At 42.4% G+C, this 15702-nt stretch overlaps 1 protein-coding gene across 1 annotated transcript in view; it reads right to left on the bottom strand.

Annotated features, from left to right (window-relative positions):
- macf1a (microtubule actin crosslinking factor 1a) overlaps window positions 1-15702 on the bottom strand; it is a 356367-nt gene that overhangs the window by 101067 nt on the left and 239598 nt on the right. The window contains exons 37-45 of the mRNA XM_051956148.1: window positions 7595-13741; window positions 5071-5226; window positions 4646-4861; window positions 4345-4509; window positions 3895-4182; window positions 2884-3033; window positions 1588-1821; window positions 935-1114; window positions 673-846 (exon numbers count right to left, since the gene is read on the bottom strand). Of these exons, the coding sequence (XP_051812108.1) occupies window positions 673-846; window positions 935-1114; window positions 1588-1821; window positions 2884-3033; window positions 3895-4182; window positions 4345-4509; window positions 4646-4861; window positions 5071-5226; window positions 7595-13741 (7710 nt within the window). The remainder of the gene's footprint in view (window positions 1-672; window positions 847-934; window positions 1115-1587; window positions 1822-2883; window positions 3034-3894; window positions 4183-4344; window positions 4510-4645; window positions 4862-5070; window positions 5227-7594; window positions 13742-15702) is intronic.

Here is a 15702-nt window from a genome sequence, read left to right as displayed (position 1 = left end):
TATATTTGTATAATAAATAATTCTGTACAATTTCAACCATAACATTTAAAATAGTCAAGTAACGTTACATATTATTGTTGAGTCTTAACCTTAATGTAAATGAAGGTACATTTGTATTATGTAGAATATTGTTGGGGTTTACCCAAAAATTTAAATTAGGCAAGTAAATGTGGATAACATATTATGGGGTCTTAATACTTAATATTTCCATAAGCCAGGTAAATTTGCATAATACATAATATTTCACAATTTTACCCATAATGTTTACATTTGTCAAATTAATATATTTCATATTGTTGGGTGGTAACCTTGGTATTTAAATTAGTCTGTTACAGCTGATTATATATAATACTGTAGGTTCTTAACTATTTAAACTTGAATAATAAATAACAATTTAGGATTTCAACCTTAATATTCAAAATAATCAGGCAAACTTAGAAATAAACTTACAGTGTCTTAGCCCTAATAATCTAATTATCCTGATAAATTTGCATTATATGAAACATTGCAGGGTTAAAACTGGAATATCTGAACTTGTCAGGTAAATTCTCTGCTCTATAAATTTTCTATGGGAAAGCACTTTGGCCATTATGAATAATGCTGACATTCCTGGACCGAGCCCCTCACATAGTCTGTAGCTGTAACATGCCTTTGTATTTCTACAGTTAGTACCTGGCAGCTCTGCAGTCTGTCCTGGTGCTGAGCCTGCAGCTGGTCCAGGGCAGCTCGCAGTCGCTGCTTCTCTTCTGGAGGAACCGCTGAGTCCGGCTGGTCCAACAGGGAGCGAGTCGACTGGGAGATCTGCAGCAACTGGGCCTGCTGAGCCTGAAGCTGCTGGAGCTCCGCCTGGAGACACAAGACGGAGGTTACAGGTTGGAACGTGGTCATGTTGTACGACATTTAAGTCAAAATGTCATAAACTTAGACAACGAACCTGCAGCATCCCAGTATGTGACACCACAGCGCCCTCTGGCGGTGAAAACGAAGCATCAGGAACGTCCTGTCCTGCTGCAGATTCAGCTCCTCTCTTAGCTGGTTGGTTCAGGGAGGAAAGTTCATTCAGCAGAGAACCGATCTGGCTCTGGGTCTCCTGCAGTTCTTCTACCGCCTTCGCCTGGACACACGAAGACACGAGGAAGGTTGGAGGATAGAACAAAGAGACATGGGTAGATGAAACACGAGCTGCAAGTCCACAATAAAAAAAAATCGGTGTAGTTGTGTTCTATCTGGATTTTAGCCTCTACTTTCTGCAAAAAGCAGACCTCTAATTGTCTGTTATGTGGAAAAACAAATAATTGCAGGAACAGACAACATGGTGTTGATAAAAATGGACGTCTTCAAGTCAGACGCATTTTTTAGTCAAACCTCTCAAGCACAATGTAAACTACATCCATTCCCACATCCAGAGGAGCCTATGCAATACCTGAACTTCCACATATGGAAGAATCTGCACAATATCAACAGTACTTATGTATGTACACTTTTACATTATCTCCTCTGCTGCTGTGACACTGCAAACCTCCCTGCTCTTGTATTAATAAACACTTATCTTATCTCTCATATGCATGACCGCCATCCTCCTCTTACCCGTTGCGTGTTCTGCTGTACAGTGGTGCTGATGGCTGTGTCGAGCTCTGACAGCGACGTGTTTGCTGAATCCGTCAGTGCACTGTACTGCTCCTTCATTTTTGCCAGCGCCCCCTGCAGGTTCTCCCTCTCTGCTGGGCTCAAACTTTCTCCTCTCTCGGCTAGAAACTCTTCCACGGACCGGATGGCCTCAGCTACGCCCTCACCTTTAGTCTGGAGGTCCTTCTGTACTTCCTAGAGACATGAAAAGGACATTTTCAGCCAGTAAATAATTAATCAAAATACTGCAAAGTCTTGACTGTTGAAGAAAGGAGTAGTGTTTACATATTTGATGCGCATTTTAAAGCACTGCATAAGAAAAAGGTAAGGGAGAGGCCAAAATTATTGCAACTTTTTTCCTCTCACTTTCAGTGAGTTCGTGTGCTTCATGGGAGATGGAAGCACCTTTTTAGAAATAAGTTCTGACATAGTGAACATTTATTTGACACAACTGATCAGCTCTTTCTGTTTTGAATACCAGCTGACAGGAAAGAATTACTACAATTTTCCAAATTAAAAACTATTTCTCCATTTTTCTCTGGTCGACGTTCTTTTCTGTGGTCGGTAAAAAAAAACTGGGCTGTTTTGCACACTGCATATTTTGTCTTTTTACTGTAAGTATATCTAAGTATGTACTACAGCTGCCTTCAGTATGTACTGCTCAATGCAGTATTCATACAACTGGAACATACCACTTCATAATAATATTGCGCTTTAAATTTTGTCTGTTGTGATAAACAAGCGAGTTTTTTACTTGTACGAGACACCGATATAACTATGCAAAGGATTGTGGGTCAGAACGGCCACGAAAGCCAGCTGGCTTACATGCTGCAAAAACCAACTAAATGTAGCGGGACACCTGGGTATTTCTGGCATATTACATTTGGAATACTGTTTACTGGAAACCACAGAATCTTTTTGTGGCACAGTGTATAGTATGGTAGCATGGATATTTGAATGCACCCTTGCTTTGGTTTCTGGCTTCAACTCTGTTTATTTTAAGACACTAAACAGCCAAGTTTCTTTGTTCTGAAGTAGTTACTGGAATTAAGACTAATTAGCATTGTGTTTTTAAAATGTTTTTATTTCTTGCCACTTTTCAAAACTTTATGTTAAACTCACTTGAAAAATGAAAAAGGGTTTGTTTGGGTGAACAAATTGGACAAAAAATTCTAATAAAATATCAATTGAAAAGTGTGAGTGAACAGTCTGCCGTGAGTTTTTCGTACTGTGTGTGTGTTTGATGCTGTTTCATACCTTTAGTTTTTTCTGCTTCTCCTGCAGGATGTCCACATCACCTGACTCTGCTCCCGCTCTCTGACTGGCCAGCAGACTGGCAGCTCCAGCCAACCACATGCTGAGGCCTTCTAGCTTCTGAGAGCACTCGGCTTTCTGCTGCTGAACCACCTGAGAGAAATGAAGGAGAGAAGGAAGGCAAAGGAGCAAAAACCCACAAAAGAAGAAAATGTGAGAAAAACTGATGCTGATGTGAAATAACATGGAAGAGTCAATCATAAACAGTTCAGAACAAAACATTTCTGACTTGTGTTCACCAGTTTTCCTCACATAAAAGCACATTTGTTCCTAAACATAATTCTTGTGTAATGCAACACTTTGCCAAGCTTTGAGCAGATTGTGTCCAGAGTTCACACACACACAAGCAGACACACACACACAGATATATAGAAGATTTACATCAAAACGCTGGTCGAACGACAACAAACGACACAAAGAGAAATCAAACAAATATCTGTTTATTGCTGTTTTTCCTCTTTCTCCTTTGCATTTAGGGGAGACAAGAGGAAAAACAGCGAAGCTCTGTAGCCAGCAATCAGATCTGTTTTCTTTACCGCCGTGACACAAGCGATTTTCTTCAGTGGCAATCTGGAACAGCAAGGCAAACTGGTTAATAAAACACATGTTACAGAGACATGCAGAGGGGCATAAAAAGCCTGAGGGGTCAGAGTGAAGGTGCTGATACTGTCCATGTCAGGTGGCAAAGCAACAACAGCAGTAGTGGGTCGATAAAGTATGAAACCAAGAGAACGAGTCTGAGATGATGTCTAATGGTGCTAAAAGTTCAGACTGTGGTGGAGGTTAGCTAGTTCACACCAGGCTTCTCCAGTTTGACATTATTATGAAACATGAGTGCTGAGATATCATGTAAGAAAGCAGTTAACAGCATGACAGACAAAGCTTTAAATAAACTGTTAAATATGAAAGCTATGTGAGTATACTTAAAACCATCTCAATCACGTTTTTCCAAACCTCTCTCTCCCTGGCACTCTGCCTCTCTCTGTCCTCCTCCTCTTCTTTCAGCTTCTCTCTGTGCTGCCTCTCCTCCTCCCTCTCTCTCTGGGCAGACAGAGCATCGGACCAGGCCTGGGCTCGGCCCGACGCTCTGTGGAAGGACCTCTGCAGCTGCTGGAGCTGCCCCAAGAGCTGCCTGCTCTGCTCCGGTCCCAGGTCCTGGGCTCGCTCCGAGATGAACACCTGGATGTCCAGGACCACGTTGTTGACCTCGTTGGAGCGAGCCATCAGGGAGGACTGGAGCTCCTTTAGGGAAAAGAAAAGAAGGCGGAGGCATTAGAGGGAAGTATTGTTCCTGTGTAGATCAAATCATATCAAGTTGGGCTGTTGGTTGTAGCTCCAGTAGCCCCTGAAAGTGGAACTCTTGTGAAACTAAGCCAAAGTTTTTCTTCACTCCAGACAACTTGCCTTGCAGAGACTGAGCTGCTGTGTGAGCTGATCATGACTTTCATCTTTGTCTGCTTTCTCCATTTTTTCCATTCCTCCGTCCATCTGAGCCTCCGTCTCCCTCAACCAAGACAGCAGACTCTCGACTTGCTGTCCCAGTGACTTCTGCTCAGCTGTTACTGCGTCCTAAAAGGAAAATCAAAAAGATGAAACTCACTATTGATCATCGTATCTTTGCTCTTGCTAATACTTTTAATTTTATGGATTAAAATACATCTGATCTGAAGTGTCTCCTACATTTGTTTTTGTCTGCTTGTATTACCTTGTATGAGTCTCTGTGGTCTCGTAGGCTTTGCAGAATGCCCTCTGAAAGCTCCCTGGAAGCCTCGTATCCTCGAGCCAAGCTCCGCCCATCCTTCTCCAGAGCCAATAGGAGCTGAGAAGGAACATCTTTGGGTTGAGGCTTCAGCAGTCGCTCAGCAGCCTCCACTTCCTTGTTGATCTCGGGCTCCAAGTCGCGCAGTTCAAGGTCCAGAGCCTGAGAGGAAGATTAGTAAAAAATAAAACAAAAGACTTCTTGATACTGTTTGGTAAGACGCTAATCCTTAAATCACTTGTTATGTATTTCTTTAGCACTGAAGGATAAATGCACCACTATAAATACTAAAAAAATGGAGAAAAATAACAATAAGCATCAAAAAAGGTATATTGATGTGTGCTGTCAGGAGGTAACTATATAAACTTCACCTCAGTCTGTCTGATGATGTCGTCCAATGAAATGAGGCTGCGGCCAACAGACTGCTGCTGCTGCTGTTTCAGTCGGACTTCAATGTGTCGAACTATAGAGATGAGAGCTACGATTCTCTGGTCATGCTCCAGGCATTCCTGACGCATTAACGATGACTATAGAAAAAGAGAAATAAAATATAACAACATTACAATATGTTTAAAATACAAAAATTATTTGGTTGCATACTAATCAGGCTAAGGGACTTCCTACCATTAAATTAACATGATTACTGTGATATTGACGTTTAAAATGTGATAGAAACAGTTCATGTAGTTAAAATCTGTTGGTAAATCTGCCTTCTTTCAGTTTTTTCACAGTAGTGTTTGGTCACACACATAATGTACTTTGATGTAAGGATTGGAGTGATTTTTAAGACATTCAACTTGCTGACATCCAGATCTGACATTTAAAATGAATGCTATGCTGACAGAACTCTCAACTCGGGTATATCAGACAATATAACGCCTTATGCTGCTCTTATTAAAGTAACTGCTGGTCACACACATCTGTATGAGTTACTGTACTGTAATATGCAACAAGTGAGAGGAGACTGGAGGCTTCTCTGTGCACATCCGCCTAACTAACACCTACCGTAGTCAGCATGTGAGGCATTTAGGGACCATAGGTAAATTGTTGTGTATCCAAAAGCAGATGTTAAATAAATGAGTTTCATTTATACAGTGCCTTGTGAAAGTATTCGGCCCCCTTGAACTTTTCAACCTTTTGCCACATTTCAGGCTTCAAACATAAAGATATAAAATTTTAATTTTTTGTCAAGAATCAACAACAATTGGGACACAATCGTGAAGTGGAATGAAATTTATTGGATATTTTAAACTTTTTTAACAAATAAAAAACTGAAAAGTGGGGTGTGCAATATTATTCGGCCCCTTTACTTTTAGTGCAGCAAACTCACTCCAGAAGTTCAGTGAGGATCTCTGAATGATCCAATGTTGTCCTAAATGACTGATGATGATAAATAGAATCCACCTGTGTGTAATCAAGTCTCCATATAAATGCACGTGCTCTGTGATAGTCTCAGGGTTCTGTTTAAAGTGCAGAGAGCATCATGAAGGCAAGCAATCATATTGAAATGGAAGGAGTATCAGACCACTGCAAATCTACCAAGACCTGGCCGTCCCTCTAAACTTTCACCTCCAACAAGGAGAAGACTGATCAGAGATGCAGCCAAGAGGCCCATGATCACTCTGGATGAACTGCAGAGATCTACAGCTGAGGTGGGAGAGTCTGTCCATAGGACAACAATCAGTCGTACACTGCACAAATCTGGCCTTTATGGAAGAGTGGCAAGAAGAAAGCCATTTCTCAAAGATATCCATAAAAAGTCTGGTTTGAAGTTTGCCACAAGCCACCTGGGAGACACACCAAACATGTGGAAGAAGGTGCTCTGGTCAGATGAAACCAAAATGGAACTTTTTGGCCACAATGCAAAACGATATGTTTGACGTAAAAGCAACAGAGCTCATCACCCTGAACACACCATCCCCACTGTCAAACATGGTGGTGGCAGCCTCATGGTTTGGGCCTGCTTTTCTTCAGCAGGGACAGGGAAGATGGTTAAAATTGATGGGAAGATGAATGGAGCCAAATACAGGACCATTCTGGAAGAAAACCTGTTGGAGTCTGCAAAAGACCTGAGACTGGGACGGAGATTTATCTTCCAACAGGACAATGATCCAAAACATAAAGCCAAATCTACAATGGAATGGTTCACAAATAAATGTATCCAGGTGTTAGAATGGCCAAGTCAAAGTCCAGACCTGAATCCAATCGAGAATCTGTGGGCAGAGCTGAAGACTGCTGTTCACAAACGCTCTTCATCCAACCTCACTGAGCTCGAGCTGTTTTGCAAGGAAGAATGGGCAAGAATTTCAGTCTCTCGATGTGCAAAACTGATAGAGACATACCCCAAGCGGCTTGCAGCTGTAATTGCAGCAAAAGGTGGCGCTACAAAGTATTAATGCAAGGGGGCCGAATAATATTGCACGCCCCACTTTTCAGGTTTTTATTTGTTAAAAAAGTTTAAAATATCCAATAAATTTCGTTCCACTTCATGATTGTGTCCCACTTGTTGTTGATTCTTGACAAAAAATTAAAATTTTATATCTTTATGTTTGAAGCCTGAAATGTGGCGAAAGGTTGAAAAGTTCAAGGGGGCCGAATACTTTCACAAGGCACTGTACTTTGCCTCTCGGAGATGCCATGAATTCAGGTGAAGACAATCCTGATTTAAAGTCTTATTTTGGTCCACAGGTTTGCACATTAGCATGAATGTAGCACAACACGGAAGCAAAAGCTTATAATGTTTTGTCTCTGAAGTCATGCTAAATGTCTCATATCTCAATATTGATCAAAATAATCATGGTTATCAGTTAGACCACAATCATGCAGCTCTATAATCTTACACTCATAAAGAACTCTCTAAAAATAATTCTTCACAAATCTTCGACATCTTCTTACCTTGCCAGTTGCGGATGTCGCCCCGTCTTTGTTTGATACAGTTTCTGGACTCTTGCTTGCATCATCATCATCTTCTGTCCAGCTCTCGGTGGCTGTATCGGACTCAGGTACTCCAGGTGATTCAGATTCAGGTGAAGCATCCTCTGAGACCAAAGGTGTTGTTTCTGGAGAGTCCATTTGTTTCTCTTGGGTTATTAAAGCCTCAGAAACACTGGTGATTTCAACTTCAGGGTGTTGGAGCTTTTTCTTCTTTCTAGATTTTTTGTTTGATTTTTCTGGCTGTGGACCAGGAGCCATAGGCTGAGCTGTGGGCTGAATGTCGAGTTTGCATGCATCATCCTGAGAATCATCAGTGGTTTTGCTGGCAGTTCCAGTATCTGAGTGGACTTCTTGTTTCACAACAGACACAACTTCTGCCACTTGGATCTGTTCCTGAACAGGAGTAATGAGTTTCTGAGTTTCGGGTTTCTGAGTTGGTGAACTTTGTTTACTCGTCTCAGCTCCCTGATTATTAATTGCAGAGGCCTCCACCTCATTTGCCTTATCATTATCTGAAGGTTGAATGGCATCCCTGGCTGGTTGATCATCTGTATGTCTGTCCGTCTTCTGTTCTTTCGGCAAACCTGAAATTTCTAAATCTGGTTTTGCTGTTGTGGATTTTGTCGTAATTTCTGCTGTTATCACCTCGGAATCTACTTTTTCAGGAGTCAATAACTTTTCAGCATAAGGTTCACCTTTGTCTGACGGTTGTGCAGTCTTGGATTTCTTGCTCTTCTTAGTTTGTTTTCTTGGCTGAGCTTCTTTAGGTTGGACCGATGGGGTTGTCGGAATATCTTTTTGTACGTCTTCCTTTCCAGAACTCCTGCTCATTTCAGTCTCCTTTGAAGAAGCCTCCAACAGTTTGGCCTCAGCATTCTCCTGGATCAAAGGTTTCTCTGCAGTCATATTTTCGTTAACCTCTGTCAGTATAGTTTTTTCTACTCTGACACTTGTCTCTTCTGTACTGTCTTTTGGTAAACCATTGGATCTTTTGACACCATCATCTCTGACAGCATGACCTTCCACTGCATCAACCTTAGCGAGCAGAGCTTTTCCTCGACCTTCCTTCTTCCCCACCTCCTTGCGCAGAGCCTCCAGCTCCTCAGCAGCCTGCTTTTCGCTCACTCCCTTTTCAAACACCTTTTTAAGAATACTCTCTTTGGCTTTCATTATCAAGGCTGCTTTCTCGTCATCTGGGAGAGTTGATTTCTGAGGCAATTCTCGCTCAGTGCCTTTCTCTAGCTCCCGAATGCTCTCCAGTTGTTCTGGTTGCTGAGAAACTGAAATCACTTCAGATTTCGCTTCCATACTCTTATCAGTCTTCTTTGTATTGTTCAGTAATTTCATTTTAGTTGCATCTTTCGCTGGTTCAATGGTGGATTTTTCAGATTCCAGACTGGCAGGAACATCTTCCTGTTTGGGTTGTACTAAATCATCTTCAGCTTCAAATTTCACATCAATCTTTGCTTCACTTTTACTATTGGGAGCCACTTCAGAAGCTCCCTGGCCATGAATCTGTGATTTCTCAGATATGTCTTGTGATTCAACTGTATCTGTGGCTGTATTAAAAGCCTCTGACTGCCCTTCAGTTTCTGAATCAACTTTAGCGGTTGAAGGTGGATGCTTTATCTCTGGAGGTTGTGCTTCATTTTCTACTTCTTTGCCTTTTGCCTTCTTTTTATTCTTCCTCTTTTTCTTGCCTTTGTTTTCTGACTCTTTGGATATAGAGGTCAATACCTCCTCTGACTGCTCAACATCAGCGCTAGTTTTGATCTCTGAATCTTTGATCTCTTTTCCCACTCCCTTACCCTTCTCATTTACAACACCATCTCTCTGCGCTGCCGCATCATTCTTCCTGTAATTGTCTTCACTCGGTTTTGACAGTTCATTGCTTTCTCTGTCATCTGTAATCTCTGTTGCTACTGAACCTGTCAGGTTTCCATCTTCAGAAACCTGACTGATCATTATTGTGCTCACATCAGCAGGTCTACGCTCTTTTTCCACATCCCTTACAGACACATCATCAACCCCTTCTCTGACCTCTTTCTGTGATTCTTTGTCACTGTGATGGATATGCGTCTCCATGGATTCTCCAATAGAATCTCTGAAAATGCTCTCCCTTTGTTTATCATCAATTTTGCCTTTATCAGGGTCCTGTTTGGGAAGATTTTGTGATTTAGTGAGGTCTTCCTGAGGTGCTATCTCTTTAATTGCTTGCTGAATTCTTTTCTCAACATTAGTTGCAAACTCAAACAGGACCTCCATAGACTGGTCTGGCTGAGTTAATGATTTGTCTTCCACTGAGTCTGGTACTTCTACTTTATCCTCCGCTGCAGCAGTGTCATAAAACAGTGACTGATCGGATACTACAGATGTCGATTTCTGTTCATTGATTTGTGCAACTCCTAAACCTCTCTTTGAAAGTGGCATCTCTGTATTTGCATCAGACCAGTTTGTTGGACTGTCTGTACTTGTTGCTGATAATATAATAGCAGGGCTGTATGAACCACTTGATCCGTGTGATGAAGCTACAGGTGTAGAGCTATCTTCATCATCATTCTCTGTCTCCACAGAAGCCACCTTCTCCTGAATCTCTGACGCCACATCACTAGATATCAGTCCTACTGCAACGGCATCATTGAGACTTGGGACTCGTTGTCTAGTGGCAGGATCAACTAAACCTCCTTTCAATAACTGGTTAGCGGCTATTTCTTTGACCATGTCGTCTACAACTAAACCTCTCCTACAGGCTTCAGGTAGAGGAAGTCTTTCACCTGAACTGATATCAATGATGCCGCCAGTGTCTGCCTGACTTTGGAGGAGCCTCAGTGCTGGAACTGGATCGACCTTCTTTAATACAACTGCCTCAGGAAGTGTCAAGTATTCATTTGTTTGTTTGCCCTGAACCCCTTGGAAGGGTTTCACCTCTAAGAAGCGTTTACCTGTTTCAATATCTATCTTACCCTGGTTTACAAGTTCAGAATAAGGAACAATGTGTGCAGTTTGGGGGTCAAGCACTCCATGTGTTTCTGTTGCAGAAGCCATAACTTCAGTGGCTATGTTCTCATCTAGAAGACCTTTAGAGACAGCCTCAGTCAATGTCAGTTTAACTCCAGTGTCAGGGTCTAAAATAGCTCCTGTAGATGCCTGAAAAACAACAGCTTCTTGGTGACTTGAAGGGCTTACTTTTCCTTTATAGACCCACTCTAGCTCCTCCAACCCAGTGGCAATGGACCGATCCACTAGTCCTCTATCTACAGCATCAGAGACTGGAAGCCTCATTCCTGAAGCGTGGTGTATTATACCTCCTTCAGCCACCTGCTTTGCCAACACCTGATATGCCTCCTCTGACTTAATTAAACCTTTCTGAATTGCTTGCTCCAGAGGAACTGGAGACTTGGACTTTGGGTCGACAACACCTTCCATCTGTAGCTGTAAACTGGCTTTCTTAAGAGATGTTGACGAATCTGTATCCTTTCCTTTGTATGCCTTCTCGAGTGCTACAAGTTCTTCTCGCTGATTCTCCTCAATCAATCCCAGGTTTGCTGCCAGAGTGACGGAGACTTTCTTATCCCTACGTAGGTCAACAATACCCCCAGATGCCACCTGAGCTTCTAGAAGTCGAGCAGCAGTGTCAGAGTCGATCAACCCTGCCTCAGCTGCCTCCTTCACCCCACAAATATGCCTTTTCTCCACATCCACAACCCCTGCAAGCGTTTTATCTGATTTTAAAACACTCCACATTAGATCTTCGTCGAGTAAACCCTCCTGCATAACTTCCTCCATGCTAAGCGAGTCACCACTGCTGGCATCTAGGAAACCCCCAAACAGACCAGCCTTAGCCATGAGTTTAACTGCTGTATGACCTGGGAGGACACCCTGAGCTACTGCCTCATCTGGTAGCAGCTTTTCCCCTTCTTCTGTCATCAGACCTCCCTGTTTGAGCTCTACCACTAACTTCTCCAGCTCTGCATCCTCCCCTTGTTTATCCACTGTGGAATCAAGGATATCAACCTGAGGTTTAGCATCGGTTACAGGAACATTTTCTTTGATCTTTACTAATTCAGTCTTGGATTGTTTTACATCATTCCTTTCTTGGGATTGTATTAAGTCAAAATCTTCATTTGTTTTCTCTCCTTGGATGGATTCTTTCAATGTCTCTCTTTTTACATCCTTCTCTGATTTAAGTGGCACTGTGATGGTTTTTCTAACTACAGTTGGGATTGTACCTTTTGTGTCCTCAACAGCAATATCCTTGAGTTTGGATTCTGTTTGTACCATCTCGTCTGGGCTAAGATGTTTATCTGAAACCTTTACATTTTCAAGTCTGGACATTTCTTTCTTTTGTTCATTTACTTTTGCATCTTTATCTAAACTGATATTATCTTTAGCCATAAAGGCTAAATCACTTTCTACAACTGCTGGTGGTTTCTGGAGCAACTTGCTGTCATTTTCGCCATCATACCTTTCTTTTACACTGCTTCTACCCTTAGTCTCAACATCCTTCATTTCTGTAACTACACTGGACCTGTCTTCCTCAACTTCAATATGGTTGTCACTCATTCCATTATCTGTCAGACTAAACTTTCTCTCCATTTGCAACTTCCCCGACTTATCTGTGGCCAAACTGCTTAAAGTCTCAACCTGACTTGAATATGCAGACTCTCCCACAACCACATTAGTAGCTTTGACCATCGCCATCAGTTCAGGGTCAAGCAGCACCAACCGTTTTCCAGAATGAGCATCCACATAGCTGTGAGTCATGAGGTGAAACAGGAGCTTGTGTTTGGCTTGTTCCTCGGGATCTATCCTATCTGTAGTTTCCCACTCAAGGCTTGTAGGGGATGATAAAGATAGAGGAGAGGATGGAGGTGGAGAGGAGCTGGTGGAACTCCAGCTTAGGCGGTTCAGAGATGGCGTACCTGACTGGTTCATGTTCAGAAGAACGTCTGGTATGTGGATGTCTCTCAGAAGATCAACAACACTGGGTTCAAGGGCCTCTTGGGCAGCCTGGTTTAGGGGCAGCACCTGGAGGGTTTCTGGGTTGTACAGAGCCCCAATGGTGTGTCGCTGCCTTAGTATGTTCCTTGCAAGATCTCCTGAGATCAGTCCTTGTTGAACAGCCTCCGCAATAGGCAGGAGTTCTCCAGATTCAGGCCAAAGCATTCCCATAAAAGCCCAGAGAGACTCGAGGACCAACAGAGCCAAACGAGGGGAGAGAAGGTCTCTGCGAATACTCTCCTCTAGATCCAGGCGTTCTCCACTGGAAGAGTCTAGAATTCCCCCATTTTGCAGTTGCCGTGCAAACATGGCACAAGCTAAATCCTGGTCCATAAGTCCATGACGAACAGCTTCATGAATTGTCAGCCGGTGGCTAGACCGAGGGTCAGCAATGCCACCGGCAAAGAGCTGAGCTTCAAGAAGCCGTACAGTAACTTTCCGATCGATCAGTCCCTCCTGAACAGCACGGAAGATGCCAACTTTTCTTCCAGAACGGAGGCAAACAGTTCCTCCAGGCTGCTGTTTGACAGGAAGAAGAAGGAGGCCTGAGTCATCGTCGAGGACACAGCGCACCTGTAGCTCATTTAGATTTACTTTTTCAGCTGTGTTTGGATCTATCAGCTCTTTGTGTTGTATCCGAGACTGTAGCTTGGTAGAGATTCTTGGAGGCAAAATTTTCATGTCTTCTGCTTGCTCCAAACTCAGCATTTTTTCATTTGAATCTCTCAGACCTCCAGTGTTCATCTGGAGCTCGAGAATACGAAGTCCCACCTCCTCTCTGATGAGCCCAAACTCCATGGCTTTAACTACAGGAAGCACATTTTGTTGTTGATCACCTGCAGTTTTGCTATTTTCCACCAAATACAAGGCACTCTCCAACTCAGAGAGGGACTGTCTGGTGTGAGAGTCAATGAGGCCTTGAGATAGACCTTGTTCCAGTGACAAACTGGCAGAGGAGTCTGGTTGGAGGAGCCCACCGTTAATGAGCTGGGCCTCCAGCAGCACATGGCAGGTGTCCTGGTCAATAAGACCATGTCGGGCCGCTTGGAACACTGGGAATGTTTCCACTGTTCCCAGGTCGATCACTCCACCAATGGCAATTTGGCTCTACAAAAGGAGGGAAAGCAAAATTCCAGTTAATATTCACTCTGGTTTGGCACTTTGAGCAACATGTACTAAGTTAAATTACTATGTTACCATATTATTTTGTACTATTATACACAGGTACTTCAAAAGGTTCTCTGCTTCATCCAGAAATATGAGGCATAACTCTCATTTTGGGGCATAATTGCATACCATGAAGCCTTATATCACTGTCCACAAAATCCAGATGTTTTAACCCTTTAAGCTTCAGTCAATTCCAGCCGTTTTCAGTACAAAAAATCGCTAATATTCTATTTTTAAATAAAAAAAATTACGAAAAATACGGGGAATATTGGACGCGCATCGGGAGGTGCATTTCCTTGAAACGACCGATTCGGGGATTTTATACCGACTTCAGGACATGTTTTGGACAAAATAGTTTACTGGCTTGTGTCATCTGATGTAAAAGGTTGGATTATGGCCGTTTTTTGTGGAATCTTTTTTTTTGTGTGTAATAATAAACCCGGAAATGTGAGTCGCGCTGTGTGCTTTGAAGCCGTGTATAGAGAACGGATGGATGAATATTTGTTTTTGTCGGACAAATGTGTTTTTCTCACCCGCTGTGGTAATCGCATCTGAAAGTGGTTTATACCGGCGGATTCATGAGAATCTAAGCTTTCCATCGGTGTATAGTGTTTGTATAATCGCGTTTGCACCCGTCGGACATTCCTGAAATTCCTATGCAAATTAGTAGGTGTACCGCCGGCGGTACACTGAAGCTTAAAGGGTAAAGCAATCAAATAAAAGGAGAGGAGAGTGTGTCCGTACTCACAGCATCAGGTGGCAGAAGCAGCTAAAAGTGGCTTTGAACTGTTGCTTTAATGCACCTTACTAACCCAACCGGCATGTTTGACTTCTATCTGTTTACTAAACTTGTAAAAAACTACTTGGTGGTGACTATTTTCAAGTGATAATAACGTTAGGCTTGTCTGGAGGCTCAACATGTTGTGACCTTCTTCCGAGAAGGAATCCAGCAGCTTGAACATCAACAGACCAAGTACACTGAAGTTAAAGGAGACTATGTTGCAAAATAACGCAAGAACAATCTTCTCTTGTGCCGAGAACTTTTTGAAGTACCTTTGTAGGTATTAGGGGCAGATCATAGAATCAGAAAAGAAGAAAAACCACAACCACTTGCCACCAACATGATCTATACATATATATTGGAGCTTGATTGTTTTTTTATTCCATTTTTTAAATTCAAGCACTTTAATACACTATTCTAAAACAAGCATTAAGCATGCAAAAAAGCAAATTGTAACAAGAAGTGCAGAAAAAGCTCTAGAAAAAAGAAAGCAAAGGCATATAAAGGAACACACAAGTATCCAAAGGAAAGAGGAGAAAAAACTTGATAAAAACTTACAGGCACCAGTAAGAGAGAAAGCGAGCGCTACTTACCGTCCCGGCTCGTCCACACACTAATGGGCCAGCTTACGGCTCGGTACAGCGAGGCGCGACAGGTGAGAAGCTGGTTGTTAGCATTCTGCATGCCACTCTTCATTCTGACTCCTAACGCTGCTCTGACACTAAAACCTCCAACTGACCTCTAAACCGTGACACTTGGAAAACTTATGAAGGGTTTTGACAAATGATTTATGTCGTCACTGTAAAGGTCTGTTTACCTGCTGATTATTGTCTTTCAATATACCACTAATTGCCATTAAAACAGCCTCCTATTGTGAAATATCTTATGGTTTTCACTAAAACTAAAGAGCAAACTGATCTTCCATTCTGATCCTTGGCTCAGACCTGGGATGTCCGCAAGTCTTCCCTTTGGCAGCTGTTAGTGATTTTCAAGCAAAACGCTGGTTTAAAGTTTCACACATTAATAGTAATGCATTAGAACAAACACATAAAATCCTCATTCACACACACACAGACACAATCTTGTGATCTGGACACAACATGCTCAAATGGTGAAGTGG

Source organism: Acanthochromis polyacanthus, chromosome 11, assembly GCF_021347895.1.
Source record: "Acanthochromis polyacanthus isolate Apoly-LR-REF ecotype Palm Island chromosome 11, KAUST_Apoly_ChrSc, whole genome shotgun sequence".
In the NCBI taxonomy this organism is placed as follows: Eukaryota; Metazoa; Chordata; class Actinopteri; family Pomacentridae; genus Acanthochromis; species Acanthochromis polyacanthus.
Note: the sequence above shows the minus strand (reverse complement) of the source record. Positions and strands in the feature narration are given on the sequence as shown.